Source organism: Oenanthe melanoleuca, chromosome 7 (genome assembly GCF_029582105.1).
Source record: "Oenanthe melanoleuca isolate GR-GAL-2019-014 chromosome 7, OMel1.0, whole genome shotgun sequence".
Classification (NCBI taxonomy): Eukaryota; Metazoa; Chordata; class Aves; order Passeriformes; family Muscicapidae; genus Oenanthe; species Oenanthe melanoleuca.
In genome coordinates this window covers 26,437,712-26,461,744 of record NC_079341.1, presented here as the reverse complement: position 1 = coordinate 26,461,744, position 24,033 = coordinate 26,437,712, and the positions used below count along the sequence as shown (strand labels likewise).

Here is a 24,033-nt window from a genome sequence, read left to right as displayed (position 1 = left end):
TGACAACAATATCCAGTTCCTGGCTGTGGACCCCAGAAGCTGTCTGGCTGAGTATAATTCCTGCTGCTTGAACTGTACCTGCAAGCTGGCTGGGGAGGAAAAACCAGTCTTGTTAAATAAATTGAGGGTGGAGGAGAAATTGTCATTAATGTTCATTGTTATTATCTAACGTCAATTAGTATGTTAATACTGCTAAGTCCAGTAGATAGGAAGAGAGGACTCGATGGGTTATATCTTCAGTATGCTGCTTCTGTCTGGAGGTGCTGGGATGTTTATTCCTCTTATCTTCCTTACTCCTCAGATATTTTCCCAGGAAATATTAGTCATTACTTCAATCCATCCTCAGCTTGGCAGGCTTAAGTTTTTCACTGCTGGATTCAGAGGCTTGTGTGTTTATAACCCTCCTGTGTTGAACTGGGATGCAGTGCTTCTTGATTGCCCACGCTGTTATCTCGTCCTGCTTAATGCCTGTGTCTGTTGATAGGTGTGTGAGGTGTTAATCCTCTAGTTTGAACATGTCTGCTGTGGTGCACACTAGGGAACAAACTACTCCAGATCATTGTTTCAAGGTCATAAAAATCCAGCACAGAATATTCAGGAGTTCTGGCTGTTCTTGATGTGCTAGTTTTACATTTCTTTTTACATTTCATTGTAGATTATTTTCTGTGTAGATGCTCCTACTCTGTTACATATATCAGCCTTGTGCTCTTTGACTGACAGGCTGCCAAGCTGTTTAAAATCCACATGCAAGTGTTTTCCTTTTCATTAACCCCTGCCACTCACTGGAACAAATTCACACTGGTGTGGAGTGGGATGGCTCATTTAAGCACCTACATCAGCAATATTCAAGTATTTCTTTGTATTCAGTGCAGGACAAAGGTCATGGTCAACAGAAGCAAGGGTCTAGAATGAGATGAGCAGATGAGCACTGAAAGGGAAGGGGAATGTAACTGACCCAATGCCAAACTTCATTCCTGCAAAAGACCTGTCTGTGAGTTTAGTTGGATGAGTTACTGTCATAAGAAGTCCTGGCTTTTCCCACCCTACTTTTCTGGGCTGAGCACCAGGCACTCAGCTGTGATGGTACAGCTGTATGTGAGATCACAGTCAAGTGTGAAATGGTGTAGATTAAAAGCACCCCTCCCAAATAAACTTTTCCTAACCCAGCTAGTGTCAGTGAGTTCTTCTGCAGCCTAGCCCACAAACAGATGTCCTGGCACAGTTGAGAGACTGGCATTCAGCAACTTTTAAAGCCAGAACTGGCATATTATTGAATTATATCCTACATGGGCCAGGCATTTGCATGAGTCAACCACAACACTAACACAACTTGACTGCTGCTCTTGTGCAAACAGGCTTGTTCAGAGCTAGTCTGATCAGCTTTGTACAGCACTACATCGTGGCACAGATTCCCACTCTCCAGCTTTAATATTAAGGGACTTTAAACAGAGGCTTAATCGTGCAGTGTTAACATAATACATTGGGTAATGGTTACTATATGTTATTACTACATAACATCCAGAATCTTCTAAAGGCTCATTACTGAGGTTGCAATGTAAACCATTTAACATCGAAAAATGGTAGCACACAAATTCCACAAGCTCCATTGCTCTTCTATGTTTGTGCCCATGCTTTATCAGACTCCTGATACAGGATTGTATGTGCTTTCCTGGGAGAAAGGAGTGAGGCTTGGGAGAAGGAAGTCAGGTGCAGTTTGATTTTAGAAAAACAGACACATCCTGTTTTGTGATATCTTCCTGATGCCAACATGAGCCACTGGCAGGAAAGGAATATTAGCTTTAGCTAATAAACTATGAGCCAAGCTCATGGTGTCACTCCTGAGGGTGGTTGGCAAGTCAGGAGTTGAATATTCCCAGTAAAGTGCTCCTTATCCTGAGCCAAACAATGATCTTTCTTTCACGTTTTCATCCCAGTCCCCCTCTGTGTTTCCAGCAAAGCCCTATCTTAGTCATATTGCATCTGTTCCATGCTACTTCATTTTCTTGCTAATCAGTGGCAGTTTCCCCACTCTGTTTTAGGGTGTCTTGTATCCTGCTGTCAATTCTTGTGGATTCAGCTGCTCAGATCTGCAGTGCCCAGGGTGATCCTGCTGTGGCCCACACTGAAGCATCTCCAGTGCACAGAAAGATCTTTGGGTTAAATCATGGATTAAAATCCATCAATCTCTGAAAAATGATTTTTTTCCCTTGTCCCAAGGATTTTAATACCCCAGACAGTTTTGAATGTCTTTTCATGGGAATTGCAAAAAGGCGTTACAATGACATAAAGTTCAGTTCCTTGCTCTGAACACTAGTTAGTTTCAAGGAAAATATTGCTACTTATGGACAGTCTTTTCCTCTAGATTTGATTTTATAAATTATTTAAGTAATTTGACTGAAACTTTGCAAGAATTTTCAGCTTTCATTAAACAGCTAGCATGGAAACTTCCAGATTAAGTAATTAAAACTTGGCAAAATTGTAAGCAGTTGATATCTGAATCCTAAGACAAAGAGTAAATTAATTGAAAGAACAAGGAATGCTTCCACTCTTACATGGAAAATATCATAGTAACAGGGATTAGGAGTGGTCAGTCTGAATTTTTAGATCCTGCACTTGAGCTTTTGGATTCTACAAGGAAGAAAGAAAAAAGTTGAGGCCTTTGGTGTGAGTATGGCAGTTTATAAAGGACAAGAATTCCAGAATTGGCAATATTGTCAGGTGAGGGAAGGGAATTTGATCAGATGTGTTTTTAAAGATGTCCTCCCTGTCTGGTGGGCACTGTGTAGGCTTCAAAGGATTTGCCTTGTAAAGGTATTCCTGAAAAAGATCAGTGCATATGGGTTTTTATCCCACTTTCCAAGTTTGCTCTTTTGAAGATATTTTTGTGAATTTAAAGATGGAATAATAATCCATATGTAATTTCTTAAGTGTAAAAACTTCCCACACTCACAGTGTGACATGTTTATAAATCTCAGCATTTTTGTTATGGTTGCTTGTTTGTTTAATTTTTGGGTTGTTTCCCAGTATCACTTACGAGCCAATAATTATTTGTTAGCTTTATTTTTTTTTTTTAATTGATGCCATGGGCCAAATAATACCATTGATTTCTGAACAGAACTCCCTGCTGGAATCAGCAAGGCTTTCTGGCTCAAAAATGAATAGAAATGATCCAATACTTGGATTATGACTTTTGTAAGGAAGGAGGAAAAAGGAGATAAAAATCTAGTATTAAATATCTCAAAGTACTTATTTTGACACCCCATCCCCACCCCCCCAACTTCTAGAAACCCAACTGCATTGATTTTTAAACAATGTTTAAAACAGCAAATTCAACAACAACAAAACTCAGTCATCTCCTCTGTGGGCATCTTGCCTTGTAACCTGCAGCCCAGAGCAAATTTTTACAACTACATGATAATCTATTGCAAACAAAGGTTTACAGCAGATGCCTGAAACCCCCAGCTGCAGCCTGATGAGTGCAGTATCAGATCTAAATTGCTTCCATGCCACTGCTGCATATTTTTGATGCTGCTGCAGATGGGTGAGAGGGGAAGATGACAACCCACCAGAGGTACATTGTGAGTGTTGAATGTAGTGCCACTCTTGGAAAATCAGCAGAGAGCAGCATGTTTCAGAGGATGAGCGCTGGAAAGCACTCTTCCCATGGCTGTGGTGGGCTGCCTGTATGGCTCCTGAGCAGGCTCACAGCCCCTCTGTGCCTCAGTTTACTTGTCTGTAAAGCAGGAAGAATCATTGCCCTTCTGGGGCAGCCCAGGAGACTGATCCTGCTGGCAGCAGAGCTCAGTGAAGCATGGCACCGTGGGGTTTGTCAGCGTGGCTGGCTCAGATCTGGGGCCTGGGCTGCTTGCCAGGGGCTCAGCATCTTCCTTCCTGCACCTTTCATTGTGTGCAACACTGAGGCCAAATCCAGTGGCTTTAGCAAAGCTGCTAAGCACCCCACCACTGAATGGGTCACCCCACAGGCACCATCTGTGCCATCTGCCTGCAAGGCTTGGCACTCTGGGATGGGATGGGGAGCACGGAGGGAGCCACCAGGGCAGAAGTGCATCATGGTGCTGTGCTGCTACAAGGGAGTAGCTGTACACAGGCAGGACCAGCACCAACCCTTTTCTGTGTTGTGTTTCTCAAATCAGCAGCAGAGGGGATGCCAGGACAGGGGTGTTCAGGGAATCTTTCAAGACATGGTTTTGGGCTGCAGGGTTATGCAGTAGTGGTGATGTGGTTACAAGAAGGCAGTAGTGGCCAGGAGTGATTCCAGGGAGAAGCAGGTAGCACACATTGTCTCCAGACAGCCTTGGAGGCAAGGGCCCCAGCAACCTGGTCCCCAGCCCTCGGCTTAGGGCTCCCCTAGAAGCACTGGTTAAAACAGGGCACAGGAGAGCAAACTCTGACACCCTGTCTACACCTGCCCTGAAACAGTTCTGTTTCTCGTGCTCTTGGTCTGCCAGGACTACTGTATTTTTCCTTCTTTATAGTGTACAGCTGTCAAGTCCCAACCTGTTCAGGGCTGTGCAGGCGTGAAGCAAAGGGCAGAGGGAACAGATAGCAGCATGGTCTGGTCTATTAATTGTCTTGAGATGAATTCTTGCTCTTTAAGTGACTGTGTGATCCTCAGCATTAATGCTAGTCGCCATCATGTTCTTTACTTTTTGTTCTTCATCCACAGCTACAGCTCAGTTTAGAAAGGGAAACAGTTCTTACTGTAGGTTTGGACAGGGCCAAAATCAGTGAGGCCCCAGCCTCAGCTGGTCACTATGGTTATATGAACACTAACTTGGAAAATACTCTGCAGGAAGCCCTGCAGAGGCTGGAATATGATGGAGTGGGGTCAGTCAGTACTGGCCATGGTGTTGCTTGAGGGGCTGAAGCTGTGCAGTGTGGAACAGGGAGTGTGGTTGGTGGTTGTGTGGCAGATGGATGCTCCCTCCTGGAGTGGTGCTGGCTGGGTCGGCTCGGTGCCTGTGTGCACATGTTAGGTATGCTGTGTGGAATTTGGAGGGTAAATATTGATGTGGCATTGTCTGAAAACAACCCTCTGTTTGAATCCTGCTCGCAAGCACAGACAGCTCCCATCTAAGATGCATCCTAATCCCCCCGGCAGCTTTGTTTGGCATTTCTCTTGTGGGCCTGTCTCCAGAAATGTAAACTTGCTATTAATGACTTTTTCTCCTCTTAAAATTAGGTGAAAAACCTGACAACAAATGGAAGACTGGGGCCTTGGTCCCCATGGCAACTGTGTGAGCACTCAGATGGGGACAGCACAGGCTCCTGTATGTGTAGGTCACGTTCATGTGACAGCCCTCGTCCTCGCTGTGGAGGCCGCAGCTGTGAAGGGGCCAGGATTGAGGTCGCAAATTGTTCAAGGTATCTCAGTGTCTTTGTGCTTCTTAAGGGAACAAGAGTTGTGTCTGTCCACAGCTTAGCTCTTTCCTGTGACCATGTCATTGTATCCCAGCCAAAGTGAGGTGTGTGAGGACCAGTTTGAAGTCAGTATAAAATGAAGAAACCCAAGGGCTCTGAGTGAAGGGCCCTCAGCCAAGGCTCTTGGAAGATAAGCACCCCAAATTAATGTACACTACACTACGCCTTGGTTTCCCTCTGCTGTACAGTGACTAGTGACCTATCAGAGGAGGTGAGTAAGGCAGAGGTAGCTGTCAGCCAGCTGAACAGTAGACTGAAAAAATCGATAAGCTCATAACTTTTCAGAGTTTGGGTTCCAAGACCACATTGCCAAAACCAAGCAGAGCTCCTTCAGAGCAGCACTTGTAAGGACAGGGCTGAGCCCAGCTCCAGGCAAGGCTTGTTTGCCTTGTTCTGTGAGTCTGTGACCTGTCAGCAGCACAGGCTGTCTGCTGGGCAGGTGAGAGCACAGTCATCCTCTGGCAGCCGGCGGCGCGGGAGGCGCTGCTGGGACGGCGCTGGAACAGCACAGGCAGCTCAGCTTCTGCTGAAGTGCTGCCTGCCACGGGAGCCTAAAACTCAGCTTTGGCACTATGGAAGCTAAATGTCCTCCTGCAGGGTGCCCAAACATAGCCATGGTGTTCGTGTCTGTGGTACCCCACCACCCTCAGAATACATCATGTCATGAGTCAAGGGAACATGATGCACTAGTGTAAGCGCTATTTAATCAGGGTGGGGGCAGCCAGGATTTTGGTAAATATTGGGTCAATACAGTTTTTATCTACTTTATCTTCTCCATAAACATTCATTCCATTAAGGACAGCTGCCTCTTGACTCATCCCTGGAGATTGGTGCTGGCCTTTGCACCAAAAATTCAGCAATACTCATGTTTTAATTGGCATCTCTCCTTTCAGTGTTTGTGTTGCCCAAAAGGTGTGCAGTCATTCCTGCCCCTGTGCTGCCACCGTGGGCTGAGCAAAGCCTTCCCCAAGCAGGCTTTTTCTGTCAGTGGCAAATGGAAAACATGCCAGTGGGATGGATTTCTCAGCACTGCTCTGATGGCAAAAGAGGCAGGAACAGCTTCTAAGAAGGGGATGAAAAAACAGATTATTCAATCTTAAGACATACGAAAACAGCATGGTTTGAAAAATAGGGACATCTGGTCATCCTACATCCGCTTCAGCCCTCAAATTTCCTTTAATTGACTTCATATGTCATTGAGATTTCTTTCTGCAAAGAGGGAGTAGGATGTTTAAAGATGAGTTCTATTAAAAAGCTGGAGATCTGAAAGTGGAAGGTGTCTTTACTTCTGTTAAAAATCCTGAAACACAAATAGATGTTGAGAATTGTTGGGGTTTTGAGGATATCTTTAGCAGAAATTACTTGCCCTTTTTGCAGCAGTAACACCAACCTTCCATTTGATTTTTTTTTTCTTTTCGTGATTTTACATATAATCATTCTTTTGGCTTAAAGAGTGGGGAGGTAGTAGGTGGTTTAAAACATAGCAGAATAATATGGAATAGTAGGATTTTTATATGAGTGGATTTCTTGTTCTTTGACCTTGTTTGGGGTGGGAGATGGGAAGGGAGAGAGGGAGAGGGATGAGAGAACAAGAAGAGGAAGGGGGAAAGATCTAACAGAGTTCTGAAATAAAGTTGCCAAGAACAGGCAAGAGTTGATAAAAAATACAAAAACTGTGAAGGGCAATGTGGGTTTTAACTTTCATCCTCTGCCCTGATTGGTGGTATGCCAGAATATATTTCTTGCCAGCAGTATTATTAGTTCAGTAAATGCTTTGAAAATTAACATCTGTTTTCAAGCTTAGCTTTCAAGAGTCAGAGAGCACCTGAGTTGTTTTTTGACTAGACTTTTTAGAAAGGTTTTTCTTTATAAAAAAACACACCCCAGAAAAGATATTTTTTGGCTTAAGGCACTGAAGTGTCAAGATTAGGCAGTTTTATAAGACAGAGCATTACCACTGGCTCCATATGAAATGAAACCTGCAGCACAGAATAGATGAGATATGGTTCCTCCTCTCCTGCTTCAAGGTCCAGTGCTGCCAAATCAGAGGAAAGTGAGCTTTAATAGATGCAAGATTTTAAAGATGAAAATGTTGGCTTCTGTGTAAGCACACATTTTAGGCACCTGCACGTGCCTGCTCAGCCTCTCACAGGAGCTTTGCCAATGTCTCCAGCGCTGAGGTGTGAACTAGGGGGTTTTACATCATACTGGCTTCAGGCTGTGTTACCACTGTTTAGCAGAGATGTGATCACCCATTAAACCATGAAACTTGATCCTGCCTCTGAGCTCTTAATTGCCTCTGGTTTCTACAGATTTGAGGTCACACTACAGTGACGTCTGCAGGCGGCCATGAAAGCTAGAAGCAATTATTGTTATTTTTAATGAAATTTGAGATTTCCACTTAATAGGATTCAATGCTGAAGGCTTTAGGAAAACACAAAATATTATGAGGTTTGTGATGAAAACATGGAAGCTGGCAGTGATGTTGCTGTGAAAGATTTAAAGCATCAGTACCTACTGAATTAGCAGAGGGTAGGTTTTTTACATCCTTGAGCACAACTGGCATTCATGATCCTCAAAATCGGAAGTCTTTGTGCAGAAGAGTTCAGGATATACAATTTTGGGATCAGCCATTGGGTCAGAAGAGCAAGGTTATGATACATGGGGAAGATGGTGGGGGAATAGTCAATAAAAATTACACTAACTACACTATTGTCCAATAAATCCTAGGAGACATTTTCAAAATCATTCAGCATTGGCTTAGTTGTCCTCCTTTCTAATTCTTAGAGACTTCAAGGGGAGGATAGTTAGGCCACTTGCACTTTTGAAACTCCCTTTTAAAAACTCCCCTGATACAAAGTCTGATTGAAATGAATAATCCATTCTCCCATGAGTTCAACAGTTCTGCCATACTGTTCTCTCTCACCCTTCTTGCTAGGAATGGCGCTTGGACACCGTGGTCTTCCTGGGCCCCGTGCAGCACCTCCTGTGGGATCGGCTTCCAGGTGCGGCAGCGATCCTGCAGCAATCCCGCCCCGCGCTACGGGGGCAGGGTCTGCGTGGGACAGAGCAGGGAGGAGAGGTATGGGCTGCCCATGGTGTGTTCATTTCTGTGGCTGCAATGCTGGCAGCTGGAAGTGGTGGCTGGGAAGGCAGATTGAGGTGATTGAGATCAATGCACAGAGCAGAAGCAGTCCCAGGGCCCGGGAGGGATGCAGCTGTCTGTGTGCATGGACACTCTTACCACAAGCCTGTGAGCATCAGACAGCCAGAGCTGCCCTCACTCCCAAACAGGACCCTTCAGACCTTCACAAGTATTCCTGTCCCACACAGAGGGCTGACCTCCTCCCCGAAGGGAGAAGATGTGCCTGCTGTTGGCACTGCAGAGTTTGTGGACACAGTTACTCCGTTTTGATCCATCCCTGGAGTGGCAGCTGAGTATGTGCAGCTTTTACTGCCAGTTGCACCATTCCCAAGTCTCTATTACTTGTGCTGATACTCCAAAAGGAGTTCAAGGCAAAATACAGCTTAACTCACAGATTCAGACTTGAGTTTTTGCAGAGCATGGTATCAGAAAAACATCTTTTTCCCCCTCTAAACTATGAAAATTTCACACAAAATTACTAAAACCCAATGCTTTCTGAACATACAGAGCCATCTGCACTATAATGCTTCTTCAAGCTTGGCCCCTCATGAAATACATACTTCAAGGCATCCCAGCTTCTTTCCAGGCATGACATTTCATTAAAGGCCACCTCTACTTGGCAATAAGCTGTTGCTTGTCCCTTGAGTGGTCACTAAGACATATGTCTCTGCATTTCTCAGAATAAAAAGAGCAATTCATTTACCTTCCATGTTTCAAGACATTTTAATGTTTGGTTTGATTTGTGTCCATTCACAATAGTCTTTTTTGGTTTAAAGACTACCTCTGAGTCAGTTGCTGTTCTATGTGATTAAATTTGATAACAATATTGATTAAAAAGCTGAACAAATTACAGTTACTTTTGACACAGAACATGAAATAGCATTCACTTAGGGCCTGCTTTTAGATGCCTAGAGGATCCAGTTGCAAACTCTAGCTTGTTAGAGTCGAGGCAGCAGTAAAAGCCAGATTGTGTGAAGAGAAGATTGTCAAGTGTTTAGCACCTGCCATTAGTGACAGATCACTGTTGAGTTGTGCTCCCACCAGTCATCCCATTTAGAATATTTACTATCCACTCTCTCTTTGTCACACTTGGGCTTCAGTTTATAAGCTCTTTTGTGGACTCGGTATTTGTGGAAAAGTTCTGAGACAGGGCACTTCAGAAAACCTGGTCTCTACCATTTACTTCAGCTGCCTCACCAAGCTCAGCCTGATTAACCACACCCATTTGATACAAAGGCTACATTTCTCTCCATGGACAGGAATATTGCTAATCTGACATTTTGTCAGCCTCTGCTGGCTCTCTGCATGCATCAGTTGCACCCAAATGCAGTGTGCAGTCTTGCGTCCCACACCGTTTCATCCCTCGGATGTGCTGACACGGAGTTTTTTGAGCAATGCACTTTCTTCTTTCAGATTCTGTAATGAGAACAGTCCATGTCCATTACCGATTTTTTGGTCTTCATGGGGACCTTGGAATAAATGTAGTGTGAATTGTGGAGGAGGGATTCATTCAAGACAGAGGTCCTGTGAAAATGGAAACACATGTCCAGGCTGTGCAGTGGTATGTATTATTTACTGACATTGCATGAGAGGCACCTATTGACAGTAGCATCGAGGAATGGGGTATTTAGCTTCTCTCTCTATTGTGGTTTTATTTCTCAAGCAAGAAAATGCTGTCCTCAGTTTTTGCTGCAGTGTATGCTGAAATGAATTTGGAAACAGAAGAGTGGCAAATTCAGGGACAGACTAGTCTGCAAAGTTCTTCCTTAGGCCTCTGTAGGCTGATATCAAGTCCTTTACCTGAAAGCTCCAAACATGTTCCTTTCTCTGTCCCACTCCTAAGGATGATCCTGTAGAGTCAAGGAGGCCACACACACATCAGAAATGAGTTGCACTGTCATACTTGAGTAAACAACAGGTCCAACACTCCATTTGCTCTCTTTACTTTCCCTTTCCTGTTCTGGCAGCTGTTTCATACAGCCATTTTAATTGGTTTTGTGGGGTTTCATTTCAATGTAACCAGACTTGATCTGGAACCTCCCATTTCTTCACAAGCTGTTTGGCATTTACACTAGAATCCTGAAGTCCTGAGGCATTACTATTCTTCCCCTCTGCCAGAAAAGAGTTGTTTATTTAGTTATTTTAAATCAAGAACACAAATATTTGTCACTGGAATTCCTCCCATTAGTGATGAGAATTGTAAAAGCCTCAAATCCCCATTCCCAGCCAGCCAGAATATTGTCTGTACTTAATGGCTGCTCTAGACTAAGGATGGCAAATGGTTCATAACCTTCACTAGAGAGTTTGAAAAGCCAACCAAACAAAATTAGCTGTAAAAAGATCTACTCTCAACCCAGATTAAAAATAAAATTATAAACTTTCACAGAATAAACCTTACTGACTTTTGTCCTCTTGAGGCTCGTCTAGGCTGACCTGAGAACAGCATCTCAGGGTGAGAGTAGAAAACTTGTTTGCTGTTATTATTATCTGTTGCCTGAATTATTCTCCTGCCCATAATGAACCAAGCTCTCGAAGCCCCACAGGACTTTGAGTCAGCAAAGAAACACAAACCTGAGGGAGACATAAAAATAGCAAGCACAGTCCACCTATGCATCACCAGTGCCTCCACAGTCACCACATTTTATGTCATGCCCAGCACTGACTCGTTCCTGTGAGATCAGATAGGGTGGATGGGGATTGTCTGAGATCCAGAGAGTACCCCCTTATTTTCTGAAGTGTAAATAAGCCTCTGCCAGTTAGGCTGCGCTGTTTAATAAGTAAGGAGGGAGTGATTGTCCTTCTTGGCAGGAATATAAGACCTGCAACCCGGAGAGCTGCCCGGAGGTGCGCAGGAACACGCCCTGGACGCCGTGGATGCCCGTGAACATCACGCAGAGCGGCGCCCGCCAGGAGCAGCGCTTCCGCTACACGTGCCGGGCGCAGCTCCCGGACCCCCACGAGCTGCAGTTCGGCAGGAAGAAAACCGAGAGCCGCTTCTGCCCCAACGACGGCTCCGCAGTGTGTGACACTGACTGTACGTCCTGCCAGCCCTGGGGGACCTGGGCGTGCTGGGGGAAGGGGGATGCTCTCAGAACAAAAGCCCTGGCTGTGCCTGCAGTAGTGTTGACATGTGTGACTGGTGTCACTGCAGAGTGGCAGGGATGGGGAAAGCCCTGTGACACAGATACACAGTGGTGAGCTCTGGGCTTATGGCAGTGTATAGATTTTTTTCTTGCTCCTGCTAGGCTGCCCCAAAGACAAGAGGCGAGTAATGAGGGTGTAAGGAAGAGAAGAGCTCTTCTCAGGACAGTATGTCATTTCTTTCTCCCTGGAGCTGCCCTTGTGCAGTGTGTCTCGGGTTGTTCCCTGCAGGACTGCTGGGATGCAAGGCAGCATCTTGAGGGCACAGCCTGGGCTGTCACAATTTGCTGCCCAGGGAGGTCATTTATCAAGGTTACCAGCAGACTCAGTTTGTACTGTTACAAATTTCTTTTTCTGTCTTGCTTAGCTGTAGCTCTGTGAAAAAAAACTCTTGCAAAGGGCTTTCAACAGAAGCTATTCTGCAGGGCACATAGATACTGATTTTATTCATGAGCTGAATAATGACCCCTTTTTAAAGCCCAACAAATTATTAATTTGTGATCTTATGGTGTCTTTTTTGTTTTCCTTGAAGCTCTTGTTGATGACCTCCTCAAGACTGGTAAGACCTCTGCCCGGATTATCAATGGGGGCTGGTCCTTTTGGGGGGCCTGGTCTTCCTGCTCCAGGGACTGTGAGCTGGGCTTTAGGATTAGGAAGAGAACATGCACAAACCCTGAACCTAAAAATGGTGGCTTGCCCTGTGTGGGGTCAGCGATGGAGTACCAAGACTGCAATCCTCACCCCTGCCCAGGTAACCATGATCATCTTCCTGCATGAAATTCAGAGGTGTTTTCCCAAATCTTAACTGTATAGCAACAACAACAACAACAAAAATCACAAAATCAGTATTTCTAAGCTGCCTTTTTTGTTGTTCTTTTTTAATTTGGGGGATTTTCCTTGTGTTTTTTAAAGCTATTGTAAGGACCCACATAAGTTATCTTTAGTGCTGACTTAGATTTCACCTGGCTCAGAGGGTAACAGCCACATCCCCTAGAGAAAGTAGTATGGTGGCTTGTAGCCTTTGCTACAGGAAGGTTGGATGCTCTGTCCAGTGGAGGGCACCATGGTGCATCTGCTCTGTGATGAGGAGGCAGGCTTAATAAATGTGGCTTAATACTGTATAGAGATGCTTGATGTGGCAGTTCTTCTTGTGAACACTTATTTCTTCCCCCTCTCCTGCTTACGTATTGTTCTTGCGATGGGCATCTACTCTTGACATCAGTTACCATTTCCTGCACAGCCAGCAGGGAGTATTCTTGCCTGGTTTCCTGGTTTTCGAGTTTGTCCTCATGTTTATGTTGCACTCCTGGTCCAGAATAGTAGTAATAGACCATTGACTACTGTATTCTCTCTCACTTATCCTTCTCCTTGCTCTGTAATAACTGTCTAAGCTAAATTTAAGTGATCTTACACAAATTACCTTGCCTCTTTCCAGCAATTATCTACCTCTGGCAATACAGTTTGTGGCCTACACTTGAAAATGCTCTATTATAGTAGTACCATTATGATTCTAAAATTCAATACAAAGATAAAATTCAAATGCAGATATGATCAGAATGTGAAGCAAGAGCGTAGCAGGAGTGTCAAATATTGCACTCTATGGCCTATAAAAAGGAAATAACTCTAGCACTATAAAGGCAGCTATTAGTACTATTTTGGAAGCTCTCAGTGGCTTTTCACAAATGTCTGTGCCCTTTTTCTGTGCTGTTTTCTCCCCTTGGACACTGATGTTTTACAATCTGTTCTGAGTGCATGATTAGTATTTCTCTGTGTCTCCCTCCCTCCCTGCCTCACTCAATGTGTATACACAAATCCTGGGTTTATTTTGCTCTAAGTCATCAGGTTATTATCTTCTGAATTAATGGCATGTGGACCTGCAAACCAGGCAGTTTAGTGGGTGGGGAGGGGAGACGGATTCAGGGATCTTAAATTCCTCCCTAGTTTTATTATTGATCTCTTATAGGGTTATGCTTAGATCATAGATTGGTTTGGGTTGGAAGGGACCTTTAAGGGTCACCTAGTCCAATGCAGGGTCAATAAATAAAGCTGCTGAGTTTTGTTTCCTGAAGGCTGGAACTAGAGGACTTGGGCCTCCCACAGAAAGGTTCCACTTCAGTGCTACAGTGCTTTTTTCCCCAAGTAAATCTGCTGTTGCAATGAAGTTTCAGGAGACAACATAGTAATCATTGTAGTAGTAGTAGTAATAATAATAATAATAATAATAATAATAATAATAATAATAATAATAATAATAATAGCAGCAATGCTGTTTTATAAAAAGGAAAGGAATAGAATGGAGTAGAATATTTCAGTGAACAGTAATGATTACAACGAAGAATAGTTTCTGGTCTTGGCACTTTGTGATGCAGAGTCTTTTTCTGCATAGATTTCTTCCTGTATCCATAGAGTGAAGTGGATTTGTACCCTCTCTTGATGTGAAGTCAGGCCCAAATGCCCTGGGGTGTAGGAAACTGCTAGCTAGTGTGGGCAGGGTGGATGTGCAAGGTGAGACACAGGGGCTCTCCAGCTTTGTCACAGTGAGAGGAGTAACCAATGACCTGTCTGTGCTTGCTTTTGAATGTCCTCCAGTGAAAGGCTCGTGGTCCTGCTGGACTCCCTGGTCTCACTGCTCAGCCACCTGTGGGGGTGGGCACTACCAGCGCACACGGACCTGCACCAACCCAGCTCCGTCCAGCGGGGAGGACATCTGCATCGGGCTGCACACCGAGGAGGCCCTCTGCAACACACACCCCTGCCAAGGTAGCCGCTCCTCATCCCTGCTCCAGCTGGCTTCATGCTGCTGGGAGCAAGGCACAGCTGCAAAATGTTTAAAAAACAAATCAGAAACACCACCAGTTACAAGTTTTTTGGTCATTTATTCGATGTGTGTTGAGCCAGCGGATAAGGAAACCTCCCAGTGTTAACTCCAGTGCAGCCCCTTTCTCTTTGCCTGTTTACTGGCCTTGCCCTGGCATTCTGGTGCTGGAAAATTTTGCTATGAACTACCTTTGTGTATTTATGATCCAGTACAGGTTGACTGCTGCCCTTAGGAACCTCAGCAAAAACTCTGTGAGTGCTCTAATTTGTGCAACATTGCCCCACCCTGCTCCTTGTAGATCTTTAACCGGAGAGATGATATAGGAGCTTGTAAGACAACTTTGTTCCATTCAGTGCTCCACCGAGGTTTGGTTTAGTCCATATTAAGAGAACAACAACCTGACAAGTAGAGTGAGATGAGAAAATTAAATGCACTAAGGACCCATGGAATAGATGTGTGAGAGAAGCCCAGGCCAGGATCTAGGATCTTTGAGCTGGTGAGAAGTCTGTTATCTACAAAGCCTCCTTTTCCTGCTTGGTAACGCTGTGTGTGTTTTCCTGACCCTGGATTCCAGGTGGCTGGTCAGAGTGGTCGGAGTGGAGCCTGTGCAATGAAGAGGGCATCCAGTACCGCAGCCGCTACTGCGAGGTGCACAGCCCCGACTCCTCCCAGTGCGTCGGGAACAGCACTCAGTTCCAGGACTGCCTGTACAATGAAATTCCTGGTACGTACCGGCTCAACCAGGAGGACAGGCTGGGACAGTTCGGGACAGCAGCTCGTGCCTGGAATGTCAAACTAGGCTGAGATTTTCTCTATTATAAATTTGGCTTGGATGCTTCTAGAAAAACAAGGAAATAGACAAACGCTACATATTCCCTTGTGGCAGGCACAGGGTAAATGGCTCTCACTAAGCAGCTTAACATTTCTTTTAAACAGAGTTCCTTTGATCTGTAACAAATAACTACTATTGCTTCACCTGAACTGAAGCTTTTAAACTTGTATAGTTTGTCTTAGGCTGGGCTATAAAAATTGTCTCTGTTCTCAGTATTGCATATGGGTAACAGTAGGTCATTGATGTCAGGTATCCAAAAAGCATCCCAAAAGAGTGAAGAATTAAGGTGAGGCAGATGCAGAAAAATGGGGTGTGAAGGTGGGAGATTAATCAGGGGTCTAACAGAGCAACACTGTTGATGACAGATGGTCATCAGCATATTCCAACCTGTGCTTTCTGGAAATTGAATCTCTCAGGCAAATATCTGATCCAGGTCTAGACTGAATAATGCCTTTCCACATGTTCTTTTTTTGGATTACAGTGCACTGACTTAAAAATCTGAGATCTCTAGGCAATGGTATTCTTTTTCATGGTTTTCTCAGCTACCATCTTTTCCCTAAATTGAAGAAGCTAAAGAGTGATCAGGTAACAGTACTGGAATTATAAGATCTTTGGAGAGGTTTCGTTGCGTGTGTTTCAAACCATGAGCTTGTAATTCAATTTAGAGAGAGACTCAGCTTCCTGGAGAACATATGAGCACCTTCTCGTGTCTGGAGCACAGAGGGTTTAATTACTTGAAGAAGTAAAGGGATGGCAAAATGACAACTTTCTCCAATCTTCTTTTCTTTGTTTAGTGATCTTGCCAGCCTCCAGCATCGATGAGAGCACGAACTGTGGAGGTAGGTTACCACTAACTATATATCTTATTTTTATCTTAACCTGACTTCTTTTCTCCCTGTGCAATATCAACCAAACCATTAATCTATGCAGCTCATATCCCACTGATAGCCTTAATTCCACTGGAGTCTTGCTGTCTGAGTAAGACTGGAGGAATGTATTGCATGTCCACTTGTCAGCTCCAAGATTTTTATTTGTTTGGAAGTTTGGTTGGCCACTGAGGGTCATTAATTAACAGAGAGCAATTGCTTGTGTCTCTCTACCTCCAGGGTGAATGGTTCAGGTGGAAGAAAGGGTTATTCCCCATTCACCACTGTAAGCCTGCAGCTGTTTGGAGGCAGGTGTTTTTAAATAATCTATAAAGATTTAAGTGAAAAGGATCTCTTAGATCCTTTGCTGATAAAGGATGAGATTAGAGGTTTATACTTGTCCTCCAAGCACTTCCTTTCATTCAAGTTCTTACCTCTCACAGAAACTGTGTCTCTTTTCTGCATGTATTGGAAAGATCCAGTCATTAGTGTCACTTTTCCACTGCCCTGGGAGACCCTATAATAAAAATGCAGATTGAAGAAAATGGCAGCTTCCTTTAACGTTTTAAAATGCTAGTTTCACGCTAATGGCCGTGCCAATTTCTGCTAGCATCACATCCCTGCTTTCCTGAAATCTAAATGATCTTCAGGCTGCCAAAATCTCTTCTCTCTGTAGAGATCATGGCAAAAACAGGCATGCCACCTGTGGCATGGAAATGTGGCTTCTCAGTTTGCAACTGAGGGCAATCAATGGAATTAGGATTTCAGCCCCTACAATGTAACATTTGGCTTCCTGCATCACTCCTTCTCCCTCAGAGGGTGCAATGGTTCTGCTTTGATGCCAGGACCCTTTGCCATAGCTTGCACTGCACTGTTAAGCACTTTTTCCACCACCACTGTATTTGCTGTTGCTATCTACATTTTGCCATAGCTAATATTATTTGTTAATATAATGTTCTACAATATTTGGCAAAGAAGCCAATCAATAGAAATTCTGTTGATGTGTCTCAGAAAATCTATATTTTCAAAGTGATGAACCAGAAAGCTTCCCCCTCTGGGGACTCACATGCTGCAAACAAAATAATATGTTTTTTTTCCCCATAAGATTCAGCCAAAACTCATTTGAAAAATCAGATGGGTGTTTTAAAGGTGAGAGTGAAATAGAAGAGAGCTTTATGTTGTGACTTGCAAATGTGGCAGTGAAATGAAATATTCACTGCAATATAAGCAAAGCTGGGCAGGAGCAGCATGTCATGTGGCTTTACTGAACACAGTTGCATATTCTATGTTTTAGATCTCATGAGTGATGCAAAAACAGGCAGAGATTTTTAGAAAGGAAAATTATTTTTTAAAAAGTATTGTGACATTTAGAAGGAAATTTTAATATTTCTGCTGGTTTTTTTGGACCATCATCCAAAACAATAGAAAATGGTAATCTTGCAATGGAATTTTATAATGTGGTTTGAAAAATAAATGTATCTCATCAGTTTAATAAATTCTGTATGTTCCATATTGTAATTATGATTGAAGCACATTACTTTGCTGTAGAACTCTATTGGTTTTGTTCTTTTTAAAACCAGGATAATATTTTTTTAACTAAAGATTAGACAAGAGCCATTGACTAATGGGCAGAATCTGCTATTTGAAAAGCATATCACTTAAAATGTAAGATGGCACCAAAAAACTGCACACCGTGATCAGACTAAGAATAAGCCTCATTTAAAGCCACTCTCTGAGTAGCCCCATTTCCCTGCACACCGTCAAGTCAAGCAGCAGCCTGTCCAAATGAATTGGCTTTTTAAATATTATAGGAAATTTACTGCTGCAGTAGCCACTGAGGGGATGTGAATGACCCCTGGGACAGCTGCCCTGGGGCCAGCAATCAGGGGGTCCCCCTGGGCTCTAGGGGCTCTGTCATTCCTGTTTGAAAGATGACAGAGCAAAGGCAGAGGAGAGGCAGAAGCATTTGGAGTCAAAGAGCTGTTTCTTTTCTGTATAGTCCCCCCTGCACAGAGCAAAATACAACAGGATCGTAACATTTTGCCATCCCATAATGCCTCTGGTTGCTTTGATAACTTGGTGGCTCTAAGGGTCACTGCTGTTGGTTCTGTTGTCAGAGGAGATGTGGTGGTGCTGGGTTTTACTGTGGGGTGTGAGACTCAGTGAGGTGAGGCAGGAATGAGGAGCACTGTTGGACTTTGTCTTCCCCACCAGTCAGAGCTGCGAGTTGGGTACTTCCCAGTGTGTGGAATGCCCAGCTCCTTCCAGAGGTCAGTGCTGGCCTTGAAGGGTGCTGTGCAATCCCACATGGAGAGATCTCTGCAGGAGGCTTTTATAGACCAAGAGCTTTTCTGTTTGAAGTGCTTGCATTGTAGCTATCCTGCCGGCACCTGCCTGCAACTGATTTCCTATCTCTGCAATTTGCAGAGAAAGCCAACAAAGTGTTTTTCAAGCACTGCCCCCCTTTCCTTTGTCTGCTTTATCTTTCCTATTCCCCAGAGGACCCCTATTTCACTGTTAGCACTACAAATACACCTCAGAGGTAGTGCAGACAGGACCAAGGCAATGCCATCCCATGAATAAGCAAGAATGCTGAGCACACTTGGATTACAAGGGGGAGGAATGTGTATTTCCCCCACCCCACACACAGTCCCATAGGCATTTTGGGCAGCCAACAAAAAGGGCTTTTCCCTCCCTTCTTTCCCCTTCAGAGAAACACTGAGCATTTTTATCCCCTTATTTCCATGACATGCACATGCTTTGGAATCCATTAATGTGCATTGTTTGTATGGCTCATTTCTTTAGCTGTCAGCTTAACATAATGTTTAGTTTCAATATCAATAGAGGGGAGAGAGGATAGACAGGGAGGGAGCTTTGAGAAAACAATGCATGAACCTGTTAAACTGCACAAGGCAGAGCTGCAGTGGGGAGACCGATTTGCAGGGAGATTATGTCAGTTTATGTTAGAACGTAAGGCTCTGGCTTCAACAGCTTATTAATGTTGATCCCGAGATGTCACTGCTCTGATCTGCACCTGTGGTCTTTTCAAGGGAGGGAAAAGGGCTGTTTTTTAAAAATAGCATCTCTTGTCATTTCCCTTGCAGGTTTTAGTCTCATCCATCTGATTGCCACTGGGGTCTCCTGTTTCTTCGGCTCCAGCCTGTTAACATTTGTGATTTACGTGTACTGCCAGCGCTGCCAGAGGCAGTCCCAGGAGTCCACTGTCATCCACCCAACCACTCCCAACCATCTCCATTACAAGGGCAATACAACCCCCAAGAATGAGAAGTACACCCCTATGGAGTTCAAGGTAGGGTACTTGAGGAGAAATGCCACAAACAGCTTGATACTGCTTAAATAAATTCTGTATTCATGTCATGGTTGGAACTGGGTAGGTCTGTGTTTCTGTGCCCAGCTGATGGCATTATACATGGGGTTGAAAGGGCATTTAGCTGTGCTGTCACAAAGGGGTTAAAAAGCCTCATTACTGCAGTGGGATTTTGTTCTGTTTCACAGTCCTGATGAATGCCAGTCTGGCAAGTACATACCAAGATACTCCAGCCCATTCTGACTATTGAATGTATACAAATTGTCCTCTAAAAAAATCAGTGAGAGCTCAGTTCAGTGCATTGTTAGTGCATGGTAAGAGGAAATGGAGGGGAGGAAGAATAAAAATGGAAACTTCATTGCACAAATAGCTGGGAAAATGTGCATTGATAGGATGAGATTTTGGAAATTCTTTGGTAACTGCCAAATTGGAGTGAATGAGAAAGCAGAGAGGGTTCTGCCCCCCTCTATCAGTACTGGACAGAACTTACCCCAGGCAGCTGTGCAGAATTCAGTGACAGTAGCAGAGTGGGAAGCTGAAGCCTCAGGAGATGAGTGCTGAAGTGGCATGTGCTGCTGGCATGTCGGCGTGCCAAAGTGAGCACTGTCCATTATCAGAGCAGATAGGACCCAGGGTGCTGCAGACAATACCCTGAGACAGCAGCATGTTGTTGGATTTGAGCTTCAGTCTCCTGGTGAAGCGTGGGACCAGAGCAGTGAGCAGTGGCATAGGTGGAGGGGCTTCATGTCACCACAGGAGGAGCAGGCAGGGTCACTGGAACAGCATGGAGGGTTATTTGGGACGTGAACACAAGCCAGAAGGGAGCCCTGCAGCTGCTTGTTCCTTCATACAGCTACGTGTTGTTGACATTCTGATAGTCTGCTTCTGCTGGTCTGGCACAGCTTCTCACTGAGACCCAACAATAAGATTAGTGGTGGGACTGTTGCCACACTGTAAACTCCCTGAGTGTTGGGGACTGTTTCTATGTAGGAATTGTGTAATGCTGGGCACAGCACGACTCCTGATACATAGCTATGATTTGCACTGTGAATGCACATCAGAAATAAGAGTTTGCATCAAATCATTTGAAAAGGGTCAGTATTTTGCTGTTTTAAAGGAAATCAGTTTGAGCTGGCAAATAACTGACCAGTGTGGTAATAAGAATGTGGTGAAATGCTTGTTGGGCATTGCAGCCTCCCAGAGGATCCTGCTGCCTACAAATGCAGTCTCAAAAACACATTTGCTAGCAAGCTTAAGGCTACAGTTGCATACAGTTTAATAAGAGTCCAGCATCATAATGCAAGTCAGCATAGATTTGTGGAAAGTAAATCATGTCAAGCAAATTGGATTCCTTTTTTAAATTAAATAAATATTGATCTAGATAGGAGGGAAGCAGCAGACATATCGGGATTTTCAGAGACTTCTATCAAAGTTTCACGGGATGTATTATTCTACAGACTCTGCATATATAGGTTCAGTAATAAATTATTGAGACAGGTAAAGAACAGGGACTTGATCTTGAAAGCATCAAACTTCCCTGTAATTCTTTCAGTTATGGGTGCTGCTGTGGCAAAGCCTATAGGAAGACCCAAATTAAAAAGGCTTGCAGGAATAAAGAAATGAGCAAGAGTATTCCCTTGTTTCTTATATAGCAAACAATAAAGAAAAGGGACAAATTTATTTTTGTGGCCAAAAGCAGGTAGTTAGAGGGTTGAATTTGTGTTAACATTTTCTTCATGATTTATACTGTGCTACCATGTGTTATCAGGTGATGCTAAAATAGGCAGAGTGGTTAAAATTTAGAAGGATGAGGTTGTTCACAGAATGATCTTGATCAATTGGGTAAATGGGTTATGAAATGCACTATGTCTATGTCAAGTGGTGTAGCGAAGTAGAAGTAATAACAAAGCTAAGCAAAGTTTAAAATAGCAGCAGATTAGTTAATGTAGTGTCAGGAGGGAGTTGACCTTTTTGATAGATCCATCTCTGAATACTTGATCTAGTGTGTAGTAACAGTGAGCAGCTGTTAGGGTCTTCTTTCGAGGGACATAAGGAGCTTAGGCATTAGATCAAGTTTTGAAAAGTCTGTTTTATTTAAAGGAAGGCATTAGCTAACTGAGACTGTATGACTTGCTTTGGGGGGAGAAAGGACTCGGACACAAGGAGAGATAGACCAGATGGGGCTTATTTACAGAATGTTAGGAAGTGAAAGAGTTCAAGTGCATAAATCTGCAGTCATTGGACAGACCAAAGCTAAATGTTTAGGAGCAAGGGGCTACTTGCTGAGAAGAACTCAAAGTCATACACTTTTGAGTGGTGAATGAGGCAAAGAGATTTACAGAAAGGGTAAAATCTATTTGTCAGTCTATTGAAGCCTACTTTTCTCCATTCCTGTTTAGTATTTCCTTCTGCTCACCTTCTCTATTGCCCCTCCTTTTCTAAGCTCTTGGCTGAAAATTTCTCATTTCATACTACAAATCTGTCAGTCCTCAGTGTTCCCTTGAAGCATACAGCATTAATGAAGTAAAAGGAAAGGCTCTGTGTGCTCTGTGCTGTGTAATTACTTATGGAACTTGTTATTAGCTGAGATTATATTTAGGAATAACCAACAGATTTTTTAAGGGTCAGGAGGGAGTTTTTCATGCCTTCAAGGAGCATGTGTGGTTTTATTGTGATGCCACATAATTAACATTAAAATGATGGATAAGCTAAACTTTGCCTTCCTGAAAAGGAAGGTTGGACTGAGCTTGGATGTGGGCCTATCTGAATTTCAAATGTGTGCATGTGAAAGAAAGAGGAAGCACCTGAGATTCCAGATTCTAAACCCAAATAAATTTCTATTCAGCAGATATCAAGTAAACCACCCTCCACATTTTTCATTGAAACCAAAAGAATAATTTTAGGTTTGAATGTGTGTGTGTGTCAATGTGAAAGAGTTAATAAATCCAGGATTAAGGAAGTAGAGGGTGTGTACACTACTTTTCAGTAACAGAAAATGATAATACACAGTGACAGGATGGTAGCAGAAGGCTGGCCATATGCACAAGTCTATTATTTTCCATTCTTTGATAATAATAAGCCTTCCGCAACCATCTTTAGTTTGTTTTTATCTTGAAATATTTCAGCTTTACAACCAGCAGGTGAACACTGTAGAAAGTTTGGCAGTGTTACATTCAAATGTACAGCACGGAATGCAAACTCATAAATCAAGGTAAATTTTGTATGAAGGCAGATTTTAATGAAGGAAGTGCTAGCTGATATGAGCCTTGTTGGCCATTTAAGCACAGCAGTGCAGTAATGCAGATCAGATGTAAATACCATACATAATGGTGACCTATTGATCATGTAGCTGATGCTAACTTGCATAGGCAGTGTTTTGCAGAAGCATGTTTTATTTTTGTTGGCTCCTTTTCCCTTCCTGTACTGTTTTCTCAAGAATGATGTGAGGTTATTATTAGCTATTTTAGCCAGGATGTCTTGAAAGATTTCATGCATATGCATTTACCAGCAACACGTTGATTTTTGATTTGGTATTCACAGTTCGTAGGGGAGAGACCTTTTGGGTCACCTAATAAGCAGTTCATGTTTCATTAATTGGTTGAAGTTCAAACAGCACTCTGACAATATTGAAGACTGTGCAGAACAAAAGCATAATGAAATAAAAATTATCTGCTCTTCACATTTTGGCATGATGGGTTACAGAACCACCTACAACCTTCCCAGTACTGCCACGCCGATTAGATAATAACTGACTATCAAAGCAGCAAGGAGATTCCCTTTTGAACATCTTGCTACAGCTGCTCCATGCCTTGCGTGAATTACTTACCAGAGCTGTGCTGATGGAAAGCCAGATGATCCTGCAGTAGAAGCAGGAGGATGTAGGGTCAAGATTGAGCCCTTGTGAATTAGGATCTCTTGGAACAGCCACACATGGAGAAAGGGTTTGGACTGAACTTCTTCCTATTGCTAAATCCTCTGCCAATAAAGAGAGCCAACATTTTATTCTACGTGGGATTTGGACAAAGACGTCTGCATATTGGTCCAAATCCAAAATTCAATGGCCTTTGGATCAGGCCAGATGGGATCAGAGAGAAATGTGAGTTTGCAGGATGGTTTTCATGATGATTCTGCAGATTTTCTTTGTGATTGTGCTGGGCAGAGCTCCCTCTGTCCTTCCTTCCTTCAACACAGCTTCAGTCATGAGTCAAGCAGTAAAACTCTGTACTGATGTGTCAAATAAGCTGAGGAATCACCTGACCATTGCATCTTCTCTGGCACCAGCAGTGCTGTTGTAGGAACTAAGGGCCAAACACTGAAGCAAAACAGTAATTTATGTCAAGCATTAAATTTATTGTGGGAACAGATGAGGTGAGAACTGAGTGAGATTGCAGGATATGGCAATGAAAGAGGGAAACTAAGGGTTTGATGTATCGCTTGATATCTGAATTTTCTAGGACATTA

At 43.5% G+C, this 24,033-nt stretch overlaps 1 protein-coding gene across 4 annotated transcripts in view; it reads left to right on the top strand.

Moving 5' to 3' along the window:
* SEMA5B (semaphorin 5B) overlaps positions 1–24,033 on the top strand; it is a 257,508-nt gene that overhangs the window by 220,250 nt on the left and 13,225 nt on the right. For all 4 annotated transcript variants that reach the window (XM_056496469.1, XM_056496470.1, XM_056496467.1 and 1 more), the window contains exons 15-23: positions 5,204–5,385; positions 8,381–8,524; positions 10,001–10,148; positions 11,396–11,621; positions 12,261–12,479; positions 14,318–14,488; positions 15,121–15,270; positions 16,173–16,217; positions 19,349–19,554. In XM_056496469.1, the coding sequence (XP_056352444.1) occupies positions 5,204–5,385; positions 8,381–8,524; positions 10,001–10,148; positions 11,396–11,621; positions 12,261–12,479; positions 14,318–14,488; positions 15,121–15,270; positions 16,173–16,217; positions 19,349–19,554 (1,491 nt within the window). The remainder of the gene's footprint in view (positions 1–5,203; positions 5,386–8,380; positions 8,525–10,000; positions 10,149–11,395; positions 11,622–12,260; positions 12,480–14,317; positions 14,489–15,120; positions 15,271–16,172; positions 16,218–19,348; positions 19,555–24,033) is intronic.